The 16,383-nt window shown below is 28.8% G+C and overlaps 3 protein-coding genes and 1 long non-coding RNA gene across 11 annotated transcripts in view; 2 read left to right on the top strand and 2 right to left on the bottom strand.

Moving 5' to 3' along the window:
* The window catches only part of LOC106681538 (uncharacterized), a 43,757-nt gene extending 34,921 nt beyond the window's left edge, over nucleotides 1-8,836 (bottom strand). The window contains exons 1-3 of one of the 4 annotated variants that reach the window (XM_067044783.1): nucleotides 8,699-8,836; nucleotides 4,445-4,727; nucleotides 1,545-1,754 (exon numbers count right to left, since the gene is read on the bottom strand). In XM_067044783.1, the coding sequence (XP_066900884.1) occupies nucleotides 1,545-1,754; nucleotides 4,445-4,515 (281 nt within the window). In that variant the 5' untranslated portion in view covers nucleotides 4,516-4,727; nucleotides 8,699-8,836. Of the gene's footprint in view, nucleotides 1-1,544; nucleotides 1,755-4,444; nucleotides 4,728-5,309; nucleotides 5,472-5,581; nucleotides 5,655-8,698 lie in introns of those variants that run through there. The other 3 variants (XM_014421886.2, XM_014421885.3, XM_014421887.3) reach the window with 3 other exon arrangements.
* On the top strand, nucleotides 5,525-7,081 carry LOC106681542 (uncharacterized). Of its 5 annotated transcripts, none has more exons than XR_010842708.1 (4): nucleotides 5,525-5,894; nucleotides 6,134-6,607; nucleotides 6,675-6,781; nucleotides 6,860-7,081. It is a non-coding gene; the product is annotated as an uncharacterized lncRNA (long non-coding RNA). The 5 variants fall into 5 exon arrangements; XR_010842709.1 differs by having other exon boundaries at nucleotides 5,526-5,894; nucleotides 6,134-6,453; nucleotides 6,545-6,781; XR_010842707.1 differs by having other exon boundaries at nucleotides 5,526-5,894; nucleotides 6,134-6,246; nucleotides 6,326-6,781.
* A 554-nt stretch (nucleotides 8,837-9,390) lies between the features above and the next one.
* Nucleotides 9,391-13,874, bottom strand: l(1)10Bb (BUD31-like protein). Its single transcript, XM_014421889.3, has 4 exons — nucleotides 13,662-13,874; nucleotides 13,440-13,562; nucleotides 11,377-11,543; nucleotides 9,391-9,577 (listed from the first exon to the last, which is right to left on the bottom strand). Exons 1-4 carry the CDS (start codon nucleotides 13,753-13,755, stop codon nucleotides 9,527-9,529), a joined length of 435 nt encoding a protein of 144 aa, XP_014277375.1. The 5' UTR covers nucleotides 13,756-13,874; the 3' UTR covers nucleotides 9,391-9,526.
* A 147-nt stretch (nucleotides 13,875-14,021) lies between these two features.
* The window catches only part of LOC106681539 (28 kDa heat- and acid-stable phosphoprotein), a 10,198-nt gene continuing 7,836 nt past the window's right edge, over nucleotides 14,022-16,383 (top strand). Inside the window, exons 1-2 of the mRNA XM_014421888.2 lie at nucleotides 14,022-14,170; nucleotides 14,311-14,408. Coding sequence (XP_014277374.1) covers nucleotides 14,161-14,170; nucleotides 14,311-14,408 — 108 coding nt within the window. The 5' untranslated portion in view covers nucleotides 14,022-14,160. The remainder of the gene's footprint in view (nucleotides 14,171-14,310; nucleotides 14,409-16,383) is intronic.

The raw sequence follows: 16,383 nt of genomic DNA on the forward strand, positions 1-16,383 counted from the left end.
CACTAAAATGATGTAACAAAGTAAGAAAATAGGTAACGTGAAATAAAAGGAAACCAAGGTGTGACTAAATATGATTTAAAAAATATGAAAATTTTTACGAAAATGAACAAAGTAAATTTTCACATATTTTAAATCATATTTGCCCACACCTTAGTTTAATTTATTTATTTATTCCATACCATTATTGATTTATGTTTAAAAAATCATTTTTAAAACATAAAAAGAATGTTGTTTTATGAGTAACTCAAAAACTACACATTTCCTGGAAGATTACAATTAGAAAGCTCATTTGAGAGCATGTGAAGTAATTATATCCACTGTATTATCCTTATCATAAACATATATAAATTGAAATAAACTAACATAAATAAAATATTTAAGAGTGAACCTACTGTTAACAGCTATTGATAATATAAAAGACATAGCTTCACTTTCATTTTCTAGATTTAGATTGCAGGGCTTCGTCAGGGCTGTTTTGACGTAAGTCAAAGTCAGAGTGAATAACAAAACAAATATAACATTTATTCACATACAGTTACTCACTCTCACTTTGACTTCTGTATAAACTATTTATGTTCTTTTTGACCACAACCCTGACTATCTTCTTCATATATGAAATTATAGGGTCAATTACATATATATATATCATGAAATAATTTTTTACTTTTTAATATCCAAACCATCAAATCCCTCCCATGCGTTATCCTTGCAATCCAAAATCCTCTGTCAAATCCTAGATGCTCCTCATTACGTCACAAATAAACCCATACATTAAGACCTCAACATCTCATTTGTTGCAGATTTGGTCCAAAATAGACATACCTCCTTTCATTCCAAAATCCTTACCAACACAAACCCATTGAGTTCTTAACCTCCCATCCTTCATTGTAGGAGGTTAAGATCCCATATAATGGGATTCCTGATAATATTCCGAGCTGTCTGAAAAGAAGATTACTAGGGGATCTTCTAATTTAAAGTAATGATTGAAGTACCACCATTAGGTAGTTCCTTCCTAAGATTATCATGTGTTCTGAAAAATTTATCATATAAAAATTTTTTTTATATAGTACAAGAAGCAATTACATGAAAATCCAGTCTCTAGTTATTATAATAGTATAATAAATTTTATTCATGTTAATTTATTATAATAAATGTTATATTATGAACAGAATTTATTAGGATCAATGAGGATGAAATTATATACTCTGATATGATAGATCATCATAATTTGGTTCTCTGGTTGTTAATTTTAAACTATGAAGCATATCCAAGTCTATTTATTTTTTTTTACTAAATCTCTACAAATATTGTAAAATCAACATCACGGAGATATGAAAATGTATTTCAGAACATTTAGCATTTAAAACCAAATATGGGCATCCTCACTGAGCACTAGAGTGTACCACACTTTGGGAAATAATGCTGTACACAAAATCGATTGAATTTGTATAAAAATATGTACTAAGTTTAATATATATTCAAATTTTTCTTAAAACGTGAAATAAAATAATATGAAGTAACTATGAATACATCTAATAAATTACCTATCTTGCTCATTTACATCAGAATTCTTAATGTGGGCTGTCCTGATCCACTCACTATTCCCATCTATGTCTTCAATCCTGTTATCCAGCGAGAGAGGAAAACTAACCACAGAACAAGGACTATTACGACCATTCAACTCATCATCCTCTAATAGCTTGATGATTTTTGTAGACAACGCTTGCATATTTCTTCGTCCTACCCTCCATTTTCTTCAATACATATGTAAAAATAAAAATTACTGTCATATTATACATGAAATTTTAATTTATCCAAAAATAAATAAATCAGCTCAATTGGCCCTAAACAGAGTTGAGTAAAAATCAGCTGTATTTGAAACTAATAGCTAAAATTGCCATGGATACGATATTTATTTATCAATGATTCATTCATGAATAAGGGTCGTATCCATGGCAATTTTAGTTATTAGTTTCAAATACAACTAATTTTTGCCCATCTCTGGGCCCAAACACAATAGAGCTTTATTTACAGTAAAAAAAATATTAATTTACATGATTAAAGATGCAACAAGCTTGCAGTCTAACAATTTTAGGTTGCATAATGATGAGTCGATAGTTGACCATGGATAATATATATAAGATGACTAGGGTGCGGTCAGTTAAGAACACAAATAAGTAAAAATTTATTTATTAGTGCCAACGTTTCGGCCATGATTTAAAACCTTCAAGATTTATTACGAGGATTTTTTTTGTTTTTCTTCCAGCGACTATTGCTTATAAAATCGTTCATAACTCCTCTGCATTTTATCCAATTCCAATCTTAATAGAACTGTTGTAAAGTTTAATGTCTTTTCTTTCAGCCTACATCAATTTAAAGTTGATTTAATGTCCGAAATATGGATTTCAAATAGGGGAAACAAACTCACACATTTTATTTTATATCTCCTGTTCTAATTTGTTCAATTAGACTTAATTTATGCCCTTTGGCGCAGTTTAAAGAGCACTAAACCACTGCCAAGTTTGGTGTATATCGCTTGAGTAGTATTAATTAGTGCTGAATATTAGTAGTAATTAGAGTTAATTAATACTAAGTAGTTTTAATTAGTATTAGTATTGAAGTTATTTTTATTTTTTAAAAAGGTAAAATTTATTACAAACTGTTGACTGATAAATAATTTTAATTTTTATTTAAATGGGAAAATTTGACTAATTTGGGTAATTTGTGGACTGGTATAAATGACCTGGGCAGAATAGCCTGCATGAAGTAGTTTTTTTAAATGATTTGATTCTAAAATTGTACTATTGAGGATGACCGAATTGGCTGAAATGTCCAACTTATAAAGGAATAAAAATGTTTTGAGACTAAAATGGATAAAATTTTATTTTTTTTAAAAAAAACCTATATTTTCGGTTTACGGATATCTATCCAATGATGCCCATCCAATACCCAAATCCACAAGATAAGTCTCAATACAATCTTTCTACCTATACTTCACTCTACCCCTAGTATGTTTACCAGTCAGAACACTATTTATTAACTTTGTAGGCATTAGTTCCTTACTAACGAGAGGAAGCTATACACATGAGATTATCGATTTCAATGAAACTTTTTTTTTGTTTACTATATTGACAAATATTAGACATGAGGCCAAGGGTTCTTACCAACAGCGCCCTAGGAGCTAAAGAAAACATATTTTATTTAATTTCAGAATTTCTTAATATTATGCTGCCTTTACTGTGCATATATTTAATGATTTTTAAATACCAATCAATTTTTTATGTATAGAATAAGAACCAAAGATTGGTGTTCTTATTAAATGAGTATAAGTACATAAAAAAACACAAAAACCAAAAGTTGTTCAAGTAAAGTAGGAAAAAATAAATTTGTTTCAATAAAATCAAGTCAAATTTGTTTTTTCTGAAACCTTTAAATATGAAGCTTCATATAAATCAAAAACTAAAAATTTTGCACTTGCTTTTTGAAGAATATTTAATTGCAGTCAAAGTTCTGAGTTCACGAAATAAAATCATAACTCCTCACAATATTCTCTAAATCTCATGTAACTACAACAGTTAGAAGCTGAATTTCTGCTATCTCGACCATATAAACATATTTTTTAGATTTTATGCCTTTTTGTAGAAGAAAAAGCAGTTTCGGTGTGCAACATATTATCATCTCCCAAGAGGAAGTCTAACACAAAAATATTAGACACAAGTCTGAGGGTTCTTGCCAATGTGCTCTAGGAGCCGAGAATATTTTCTGTAATATCAGAAATTTTTTATATTATAGTATGCTCCCTTGGCTCTGCATGTATTTAATGAATGGTTATTATATAACAATAGATTTATTTTTTTGTGTAGAATAAGAACAAACGATTGTTCATCATATTAAATGAGTAAGAGTACATAAAAAAATTACAAAACTAAAAGTCGCTTCTAGTATTTTTTTTGGAAAACTAAGTCAGGATCGTTTCTGGCATCTTTTGAAACCCTCAAATACAAAGTTTAATATAAATAAAAAATTAGAAATTTTATGAGGATATTTTTTGTCGATGTTCTGTGCTCATGAAAAAAAAAAATTCATAACTCCTCACAATGTTATCCAAATCCAACTACAACTCTTGGAAAACTGAATTTTCACTCTCTCGACCTATATAAACATCTGCAAGATTTTATGGCTTTTTGTGGAAGAAAAAGCAGTTTTCATGTGTGGCATATAATCTCAAAAAAGCAGATTTTAAGACAAAAAATATAGAAGGCCATCCTTCCTGGCCACCCCGCCCCACTAAAACCCCAATTTAAATCACTTTTGAAATATTTACTTAAAATGGGAAGAGGAGACTTAAGATAGTTTAATTGAGCAATATTTAAAAAGTGGCTAAAATTGAAAAATCAGTGTGAATTAACAGAAATAACTGCATGAACAAAAAATATTAGCTCACCTATTCCTCCTAAATCTTCTTGGTTTCCACTGCTGTTCTACTTCAATGACTTTTGATCCATGTGACCTCATTATATTCTTTTTTTTATGATAATCTTTATGTATTTATCTACTTGCACCAGAGTTATAAGTGTTACTGTGTTAAAAAAAAAAAAAAAAAAGCAGGGGATTTCTCAAACTTAAGAAACAGTGTAAATCATAACAGTAAACATTGTCAGGAAAACAGGAAACATTGTCTGCAGTCTGCTATAGAAGTTTTCCATTCATTTGTCCAAATCTAGAACCTGTGGAAATTAAAAAACAATATTAGAAGGTCTATTAAAATCTTCCACAGGTAATAGTAAAATAATATATCTTTCTCTTACTAATTAACTTAAATAAAATATTTGTTTAGAATATCAACATAAAAGCATGTAGATAAAATGAACAAAATAAATTTGGGTTATTCAAACAATACATTTAGTCTGTTTCTGGAACTGAAAACGACTATCATATACGACTCGAACATATGAAGATTCAATATTTTTAAGGACAATACAAGAACTAAGAAAAGCATCTGCTAACATCAATAGTTAGAGAAAAATGAAAACAGACAGACAAAATATAATTTACAGCTCATGTTGATAGTACACAAAGAAATATATGTAAATGCCTAATGAGAATAATCTGGTACTTAATAGCTAAGGGGATAAAACAACTAATAGCCCCAGAGTATCCAATGGGATCTAACATAAAATATAAAATTTTAAGGACTTAATTTATTCAGTCTTAGGACAGAGCACAGGGTGGGATACATTTCCAAAATTAATAACTTTCAAATTGAATCTAACAACAATAAAATAAAATAAATATTATTTCATAGTTACACACTCGTAGGTTGACATCTAAGATCAAAAACATCACCAGCTTCTTATATATATTTTTTTTAAAGAATAAATATATTTACAAACACAAACAAAATTGCCTTCCCACAAAAACCAAGGAAACAATAACTATGAAATCATAAAATGAAAACAAAATGTATCATAAACTATAAATTTTATCAAATTACAGATGTTTCTTTGTTGCAAATTTTTATTGTTATTATTATTATTGAAAATATCACTAAACTACAAATCAATAAAATTAAAATCCATACCAGACCAACTCCCCCTCACTAACTAAAATATTGATAATTTTAGGGAGGTTACAATCTGGTTTCCCAAGATAAAAATTAACAGTGTTTTGTAACCTGGTCTGATAGATCCTGGTTGCAATTTGTAGTTCTGTAAAACTTTTTATTACAATTATTGTATTTTTATTTATTGGTAATATGCAGAAATATCACTCAGACGTGTTATTATCAATCAAAGGAGCCAACAGAAAAATTGACTGCTGGGAGAATTGGAAATGCCATGTATACAAAAGTAGGAGACTTGAATGAAAAAATAAACATCAACTTGTGGAAGAAGGTAAAATATATTTTCTCTGCAATTAAAGTAGGCTGTATATGTCTGTAACATCTCATTCACTGACTTATTGATTAGTGTATCTCAATAACGACAATATCTCCAAAGTTAAAATTTTTAATGGTGGTTCTTCTTATGCCAATGATATGTGATAATGCAGTGTTTCAGAAAATTGTATCCTTAATTGTACCGACATATATATATTTTTCAGCTTAATCAGTGTGCTATGAAATTTGTTTTAGCTCGACAAAGGTGCTACAAAATGTTTTTAGTTCTAGAAGGGTGCCATGGCGAGTAAAGTTTGAAAACCTCTGGTCTAGAACAATGTCAAACAGAGGTGCCTGGTTATGATTAGGTGAATTATGATGTTGAAATTCTTGTTTCAATACAAAATACCTTATTTTTCAGCATTATTAATCATTTTAATGTTTTAGAGAGGATATAGATATCAACTTTTACCTGTTTAAGAGATAAACCGGCTCCTTAAGCAACCTTAATCAAATGACTTTATCACAAAATTATATGTACTTAGCTTTGAGTCAACCAGATAATTTTTGACTAGGTAAACAAATATGGTGTAAAAACTTTAATAGATTTTTATATCTAAAAAATCTATTTACAGAACATTCAACTATGTATTTTTTGAATTCTAGATATGGTATATAAGGGTGTAAAGAATTTTTATTAAATGTTCCAATTTGCTGAAAACTTACATTGTAATCAGTGTTATTAAATTATCAGAAATATTAAATACAAATGGATATATTACTTTTTGTTATGCAGCATTTTGGAGAGGGCTGCATAAGTATGTTCAGCTGAAGATGAGATGCATGCATGCAACTCGTTCTTGCTTCTATCACATTTCTATGTCATCAACTATAAGAGGATGTGTAAGATGATTCAATATAAAATTGTCTTCACTATAATTATTTTATCAATAATTATGTGACATTATCTGTATATTTTAGAGTGTAATGATGCTACCTATGAGCGAGGGAAAGAACTTGCTACTACGTCTTCATTGCTTCCTGCCAGAACTTATATCTTCATCACTTCATCCCAGAGAGTATCTATCACCCATGCTTAATCAAATACTGTATTTTATTGATTTATTGTTTTAATGTACAAATCATGTCAGTTTTATCATAATTGTAAATATATTATTTTAATAAATAATCACAGTAAAGTAATTTGATATAATACTTCACATTAAATTGTAGTGAGAACTGTCTGACTTGACCTTGACAACAGGCTCACTTGAAATATGAACTATATTAAATTGGTAAATCCAGAATTGGTTATTTTTTTCAGTTGAAAGATCCATGTTTTTACTGGAAGATCACTGATGAGCCCTGTGTATTATTAATAAATGGAATATGGTCTGAGTGCAATCAACAAACTGCAATAGTAATAACTATTTTTATTTGAACCAACGTACTTGTTTACCTAATTTTAATATTCTCTTCATTTCCTACACCATTTACTTTAAAAATATTATCAAATGTAACGTATTTAACTGCCATCCCAACTCCTGCCATTACTTGGACTTTGGCTTCTGTCAAAACAGGTATGAATTATGTCTCGTTCATTTTCTTCCCCCTTTTTTTTTCTTGATTTCATTCTTATCCCCCTTTTTCATCTCCTAGTTTATACTTTCTTTTATATTTCGTCTTTCTATCTGTTACTATTTCCGTTTTCATTTATTGTTTATAACCTTTTATTTTTTAAATTTAATTTTTATGTTTTATTGTATACTCTTGTAATTTTATATTTATTTTTTTACTTATGTTAAGTGTTTGTATCTTTTTTAGCCCTGCCATGTGGTGCAAACTGTTGGCTCTAATAAAAATAGTTATTGCTATTTGAGTTTTTTTTATTGCACCTGGACCATATTCCATTTATTAATTATCCACATTTTTAGTATCTATAATTTGGAAATGGATATTTTTTTGACTTTTATAATTAAGAAGTAATTTTTATTTCATTATCACCTTTCAAATCAAATGTTTGCTATATGTTCTTAACCTTACCTTAGTTTCCCTAAACAGAGCTTTATTTGTTAACACTATTAAACAGAAATGGAAATACACATTTTAAGATCTTCAAGGTCTAAATAACCATGTCTTGCAAAAGGGTCTGCGAACTGTGAACAGCCTTGTTTAGAAATAAAAACTAAAACTAAACTAAAATTACCTATTTAAGGTAACCACATGTCTAGGATGTTACAGGGGCTTTTTCGCCAAGATTGACATATTGGAAGAGCCACTTAACATCTTGGATTTCATGTTTCTTTACCTTTTTCTCAAAAATAGTTTTAACGAATCTGATTACACTAGTTGTATCAATGTACAACCTGGTGGTCTTTAATATCAGCTATCTTATTGCCTCGGTTCCAACAAAAGATGGAAGGCGGGAAAGAAGCTTGTTTCTTGACCAACTGTACTGTCAAATTTTTGGGGAGTTCAATTTTTTTGCCTTAACTCGATTATCAATATTCATTATAGAAAATAGTGAACTTAAATTCTTATTGATAGGCATTACTACTTAATTCCTTTCACAAAATATTGTCACTTTATATGTCATATTTTTTACTTCCACTTATCTATATATAGAATATATAGTAAGGAAAAGTATTGTGATTGGGTAAAATTTCGAATTTGAGTTTTTGACGGAAATACATGTTACGTGTATTGAGGTTCCTTGAGTCCAAGTAACCAACTTTTGTTGTGTTTATTTGTTAAAATGGTCATTGTCCGTTATTAGTCTAGCTCAAAAACCAAAAGCCATACAAAAATTTAAATATTTACCCAAAAAAAATAATTTGATTTTTTTCCCCTTCCTATGTGGACCAGTTGAACTGGGATATTCTGGCAATTTTTTGTTCCATTTCTCGATTCAATATAAATTCTAAACTCACTGTATTTCAATAGTGTAAGAATATTTAAGTGAGTTGTTGCTAGGAGAGGTAATTCTTATCTACTGCCCTGTAACCTCTTTGGGTTAGAGATAACAGTGTCATGGTGATCTTAGCTAGTATGTGCCAGTTTGTCTTCTTACCTAGTGTATCAGTTTTTATTTAATTTTTTTCACCATAACAGTTTTGTGTCTATCAGATTACAGTGTTGGTGTCTATATTACCTAGTATCGAACAGTGTTATGAAACATTCATTTTGAAGTTACAAGTGAAAAATTAGCTATTGATAAATACAACAGTGCCTGTCTTACCTTGTTACAGTAAAGCAGTAAATCCTTTATTTCTACTTATCATTTATCTATCTTCACCCTCTACCAACACAATATTTAAAACCCAAATTAATTATTCTAGGCAGTATAAGGGTGTTCCTAGGACAACCAGGATGTGGCCCCAACATGGGGTCTGGTCTTGTAATTTTTGCACTACTAATATGCAGCAGCTATAGTTTACATTATTCCTTTGTCTTCAGATAGGAATTAAAAAAAAAATACATGAAAGGGTTAAGATTTAAAGAAAAAAAAGAAAGAAAACTATATCATTTTATATTTAATTTGTATAAAATCCTTATAATACAGAAGAGAATCGTATGGTAAAATCGCACATCATAGTGTTGAACAATATATACAAATTGATAATTATATACATAGCTAAAGCCAGGAATTTATCCAGAGCATCCTCGGCAGCCGCAGTGGATACATTCTACGATCTTACCCTGAAAAGTAACAAAGCTTAATAAGTATTTTATTTTTATTTTTTATATTAAATTAAAACAGTTTAGAAGGTAATAAATAAACTTATTAGATAATTAATAGTTATCTATAATAATAATAAAGGAGAAACTGGTCTGGGTAGTATTCAAGAACAACACCAGAAATAGTTAAAACTATTTCTTGAATACCAGCAATTTGGTCCACATTGCAGGGCTCCAAAGAACACGGTGCAATGGAGGTAGGAATATTGTGCAAATATGACATATAAGGTGAGACAAAAATATGGACAAAGTAAAATGGCAAAAGAATTAATACATAAATTGATAAATAATAAAAGTAACATCTACATCAGGAATCCTTTGTAATGGCGTCAGTTTGAATACATGTCTTGGTAGGTTGATTTTTATTTTGAGATGGATGCACAGAATAAACCTCAGCCTTCCCATTCTGGTTAAAAGAGGTTAAAAACCTGTAGGATAACCAGTCTTTTCTATTTCAAGTTGGAAAACATAATGTTAAAACCATTGACTCACACAAGGCTAACATTTTTACAATTTTATCTGCTATACAATTCTTGCTTTATTATATTTCATCGATTTTTCATTTACTTTCTATAATAAATTCTTATTTTTAAGCTACTGTTAAAGGATCATTATGTCATTTCTCTCTCTATTTTTTTAGTATTGCTGTTTTCTCTTTATTATTAATTCTATTTATATTATTATTTTATCTCTATTATTACTTATAAATTTATCGATTTCTATTTATTACGTATTTTTATTTTGTTTGTACGTCTAGCCGTACCCAATGTCTTTCTCTATATATCTACAAAAATGCTCCAGAGAAAAACAAAATAGCTTAAATGAAAACAATTTAATTGGCAAGGCTAACAATATAAAATATAAACATATAATAAAAACTCAATAATGAAAAGGAGTAAACAAATTTGCAAAATTGATAACTATATATTAAATAAAATACTGAGTGTTGGCGATTCCAAGAAGTCGGAGACAAGAAGGGACTGTCCTGAAGAAAGATATTTTTGGCTATAACAATTCTACAGGCTATTAATCGAAGGTATAGACACCACTGTAACTTTTAAAATTGGTGGGTCCACATCTATACTGATTCAAAGTAATGTATTAAACAGTCAAATTAAATTACTACAATGGTACTCATTAACACTGAAAATGACTGGGACAGGACTGTATTTTTCACACCAATTAACAGCCGAAATGTACTAAAACAAAATAGCCACACTGAACATAGAAAATGATCCTCTGGATTGTAATGATCACAATTAATAATCAAAATATTCAAACGAACACTGCAATGCAGACATGGTCTGATAACGCGTTTAAAAATCTCAACTAACAATAAAAATGTCCTACCAAACATTGAACGGATAGAGTCTGGTAATGCACTATAAAAATCTCAACTAACAATCAAAATGTTCAAACAAACACATAAATAACGCAGATGGGATCTAGTAATGATCTGTAATGAGGGGTAACTAATAACAGCTGATTTAAAAACATTAATCATTTTTACCCACTGACTGTTAAATATTATAATACACAATATAGGAATGCAAACGTATCTTATAAAATAAAGAAAGGTCTAATGAAAAGAATAGAATTATATTAATTAAATATTAACAAAACATGTACAAATCAATTATTAAACTATTACTATTTACCTACTTGAATAATGTAAAAGCTAAGTAACATCAATTGCAAACTTATTTAATTTTAAAAATAAAGATCATTCAATTAATCAATAAAAGGGACAAGAAACTAACCTCTTCAAGCTTAGCTTTTGGAACCCTGCATATACAACTTGTTCCAAAATTTGTGTCTCTGGTTTGAATGCATCGTAAACAGCAAAGACTTTCATAACCCTGTTTTTTCCATTTAGCAATTAAGTTTTTATCTGCAATATTCTCATTGAGACAATGCTCGTACAGTTCTGAAAAAAATAGTAAAAATAAGTTTTAATATTAACTAAAAAGAGAAAAATTTATGAATGGAATGTGGTCCGGGTGGGGTCAAATAAAACTCAAAATAGTAAATGGGTGTACTATTTTTATATAACACTGTAAAAATCCCAACAATAATATTCAGGAAAACAAAATAATTTTTTTTTTTTTATTTATTTTATAAATATTTCTTGCCCCCTCTGTTATGTATACTATCATTTATTGTTTACCTAATTTTAATAAATTTTTTACATTGTTTACTTTAAAATTATTTTCGTTATTATGTGACGTACTTAACTGCCATCCCCACTCCTCCCAATACAAACGGTTCACTCTGACTTTGGCTTCTGTCAAAACAGGAACAAATTCTGTCTCATTAATTTTCATTTGATTTTATTCTTTTCCCTTTTCATCTCTTAATTTGTACCTTCTTTAATATTTCTTCTCTTCTTTTATCTTTTATCTATCTGTTACTATTACCGTTTTCATTTATTGTTTATAACCTTTAATTTTTCTTATTAAATTTTATGTTTCATTGTATACCCCTGTTATTTTCCACTAATGTTTTATTTGTAACTATGACAAGTGTTTGTATCTTTTTTAGCCCTGCAACGTGGGGGGAAACGTTGGCTCAAATAAAAATAGTACACCCATTTACTATTTGAGTTTTATTTGACCGCACCCAGACCATATTCCATTCATTGATACACACGGTCAATCAAAAATTTTCCAGAAAAATTTATATTTACTGATGGATATAGACTGGATATTAAATCATAATATACTTCCTCACAGTTACCTGTAGGCGGTCAACTGTCAATGTATTTCATGGGTACAATTTACTTTCCACATAACCCAAATAAAATTTGGGAAAAAATGTTGCGATTTCATAAATTGAATTAGTATACACATAAATAAACTGAAAATTTATCACAATCCATAACAATTTCAGTATCAAGCAATCAACTAGTTGATCACCCTTGATCATACCATCGAGACAAAGTGATAATAAATGACAAAGACAATTCCTGTAAATGATAATTTACAACTAAAGAATGAAATAATCTCTTATACCAATATTGATTATTGTTTATCAACAATGTATAAGATTAAATCACAATGTAATCTTTATGCCATACTATTACTGGACTGGGATTGTCTAGAAACTACATGAGAGCATTAAATAGGAGAAAACGTTATACACTCTTGGAAGATTATTGATTGACCGTGTGTAAAGATGAAAGGAATATGGTCCGGGTGCGGTAAAAAAAAAAACTCAAATAGTAGAAATATACTATTTTAATGAGCCAGACTCATTAAAATAGTATATTTCTATGAGTTTTTTTTTTTTTTGACCGCACCCGGACTATATTCCTTTCAGTTATATACTCTTCTTCTTCTTCATGATTCGGTACATTTAAAATTATTGATAATAAGCCTTTCTATATAATATAAACATTGTTAGTCACACATCAGTTATGTCCATTCCTTTCCTGAAAAGTCTATCACACAAAAGTTAAAAGTTTATCTTGATATTTTTCAGTTTATATCAGAAAAATCTTAAGAAATCAAATAAACATTCTTAATAACAGAGGTATTTCAAAGCAAAAAAGTTGGGAGCCCATCGTAATTATTAGAAGTAGAGATTTCTCACAAATCAAGGGCTCATTTCAATTAACTTCACTGTAAAATGTCTGTTTAAATGTTCACTAAAAAAATTAGACAAGAATCTCCTGTTTCAGCATTATTACATGCTGACTAAGTTTAACCATTCAAAACAGTAATACAATTTTTAGATATAAAAGTTATATTAAATATAATGTTAACACATAAATAAACACCAGGTCTCATTCATATTTCGATAAAAAGTAAAAATTATAGTTTACCTTTACTGATGGCTTTTCGTCTGTAGTATAAGTCATAAATATATCGCGATTTCTGATGGTGAATTTTGAAAATTGGCCATAATGATTCCACTTTTCTCTTTCCCTCGTGAGGTTCGGTTTCAGCTGAATTAAACAAAAAATATTTAGAAATTAAGCATAAAATTAATTAGCATTTACTGGAAAATAAAGTGCTTTAATATGTGGAGAAATAAGTAACTTTACCTTCTCTCATCTTCTGCTCTAATTCCTCAAGAGTAGGCTCAATTAGTTCCCAACCATCTGGTGGAGGCTTCTTGCTTCTTCTTACTTTAGGCATTTCTAATATATAATAAGAATAAATAATACTAATAAAAGAATAAATAAGCGAAAGAAACGCTAGTCAAAAAGTTATTTAAAAGTTACTAGAATGAACAGCGTGAAAGGTAACAAACAAACCACTTAACAACTAAAGGTGCTTACTTAATATTAAGCCATACAATTTTATTTTCGTTATTTCTTATTCGATCTGATCAAATGATTCCTTTCAAATAATATTCAATTAATTATTAAAACTTTTTTATAATTCTATTTAAACATATTAAGACTCAAAAAATTAAATATACGATAATAACCTGAAAATAAAATAGTACAGGTTATCTATTATAGGAACTACGGTAATACGTATTTGGCCTTTTGGCAAGATCGTTTATTAAATTTCAGTTTAATCTGCAAGTACACAACCATGCCACGAGGTGAGTTTAATTTCGTCTTTATGGCATGATTAAGTTTTATTTTTAAAGAGATTAGTACAAAAAGATATGCAATCATTTTATTGACTGCCACGTTTGAACTTATCCAGATTATTTTAAATTTGATGATGGATTTCATTTAGGAAAGTACACCAATCACAAAGGGAGGAGTAGAAAATTTACAAGTGCCGAAGAACTAGAAGAACAAAGGAGGCAAGATGAGAGGATTAGACAAAGGAGGGTATGAATTATAAATATTATGTTACTAAGGTGTGCTTGATTAGTTACCTTGTATTATTTACTGGTATTGATTCTTAATTCTTTGATTATGATAAGCAATTTTTGTTTTTTTTTGTAAATTATTAGTGGTAAAAGAAATTAAACAAACAAATGTTATTGACCCTATCTTGCTTCAACTCTCCTTGCCCAACTAAACATTGTAATTATCTTATTTAATTTGTATTCTCCTATAAGGTGAAGTAAGCAATACACTTAAAATTTTGATCTTGAAGTTTTACTTGTATGTACTTACTAAAATCTAGGAATGACAACACTGCTTTTATCTATAATCGCAAGGTTTTATTATACTTGCTAATTTTAAAGTTTCATTTTTTTTTTTAATAACCATGAATTAAAATTCATCCAATTTAAAAAGAATAAACAAACAGTTTCTAACATGATTTTCAGTATGCTCTGTACTGTTAATCATATAACTACTGGAAATGGATTTTGACATCTGTTATGTGTCTGATTTGTTATGATATACACTTCTGTTGATAAGTTTCTGATCTTTTGAATACAGTTTCTACTGAGGACCACTTTATTTAATTATCATATAAAAATCGATTGAAGTGAGCTTTATAGAAATATTATAAATAATTGTATGTAATCTAGTGAAATCCTAACATTATTTTTTGGTATCACATAAGTGGCTTCATTTATATCTTATTTAATTTTGCTTACATTTGTTTAATTTTATTTATTTCATTATTATTTATTTTTGTCCGTCCGATGTTATATTTTTGTCACTAAACCTTTTGATTTTAAAATCTGAAATACTAGTTTTATCATTTCTTGTTTTATCATGTTTGAGGGTTTTTGAAATATCAGGGTCTAATCCTAAGCTATTGAGGTGTGATGTGGAATATGGACATTCTTGGAAAATATGGCTGATTGTCTAATTGTTAAATCTGGAAATGTAGTCTGCATATGTAGTAATAGTTTCTTTATTGAATCATACTTCTGCTTGCAGTAGATCAAAACTGATACCATGTGCTTGACATATGTGGTAGTCAGTTTAGTAAGTAGGATAACATGTTAGTTAACGTTTGACAACAGATAACAGATATTGTGGTATGAATTGATAAGATAACTTGTTTTATAACTAATAACTTTTTGTCTTAACTGAGAAACATTTAGTTAAATAGTTGTTTACATATAAGTGGCATCATTTCCTCATCTGAAATGATAAATTAAAATTTTTAGATTACCATAAGTTAGCATTTTAGTGGAATAAGCAATTTCATTTTGCAAGTGTTTTAATAGATTTAAAAACCCTATGTATTTGGTACCCTATGTTAGCTGAAAGTTTAGTAGATTAGAAACCTACTTGATAACTGCCCCATATGCCAGAAACGATGAGGTAGAGATATGAGAAAACACCAACGTTTCACAAATAAGCCACAAGAGTTCGATATGCTCAAGTATAACGAGTTCTAAAAATATCATTTCCAACCTGTTGATTATTAATTGTAAAATTCAAGATTTATTTTAAGTAAATTAAAGGAAAATTAATAGTTTTTACTTATTCTCATATCAAAAATATAGATTTGAAGATGACAAGGTTAAATGAAAAGATTAAATATTGAATAGATATGAGAGTTTTTATTTAAAATTATATATAATATTATGGACTCTTATTCTCAGGGAGGGTTTTCTAGTCAATCAGAACACTTAACTTTAATAAATATACTAAATTACATGTTGAGCTAAACTAGCCAATTTATACTCTTATATGATGACTAATCGTTTTCTTTGTCTTCTATCTCACAAACAAACACTGGCTGTAAACAAAGCATTGGTCCTCTAAAAGTTTTCAACACACTTCTCATCCACCGACGTTCCAAACAAAGAGTACCTTATTCTTCTTGGATGGCTCTTTGATTTCTTCTTTTTCTAGATGTCTACCACTGACGTAGTCAAAAGATGTTCTGCCT

The sequence above is a fragment of the Halyomorpha halys genome, unplaced genomic scaffold (genome assembly GCF_000696795.3).
Source record: "Halyomorpha halys isolate HHAL.00 unplaced genomic scaffold, Hhal_1.1 Scaffold346.1, whole genome shotgun sequence".
NCBI lineage: Eukaryota > Metazoa > Arthropoda > Insecta > Hemiptera > Pentatomidae > Halyomorpha > Halyomorpha halys.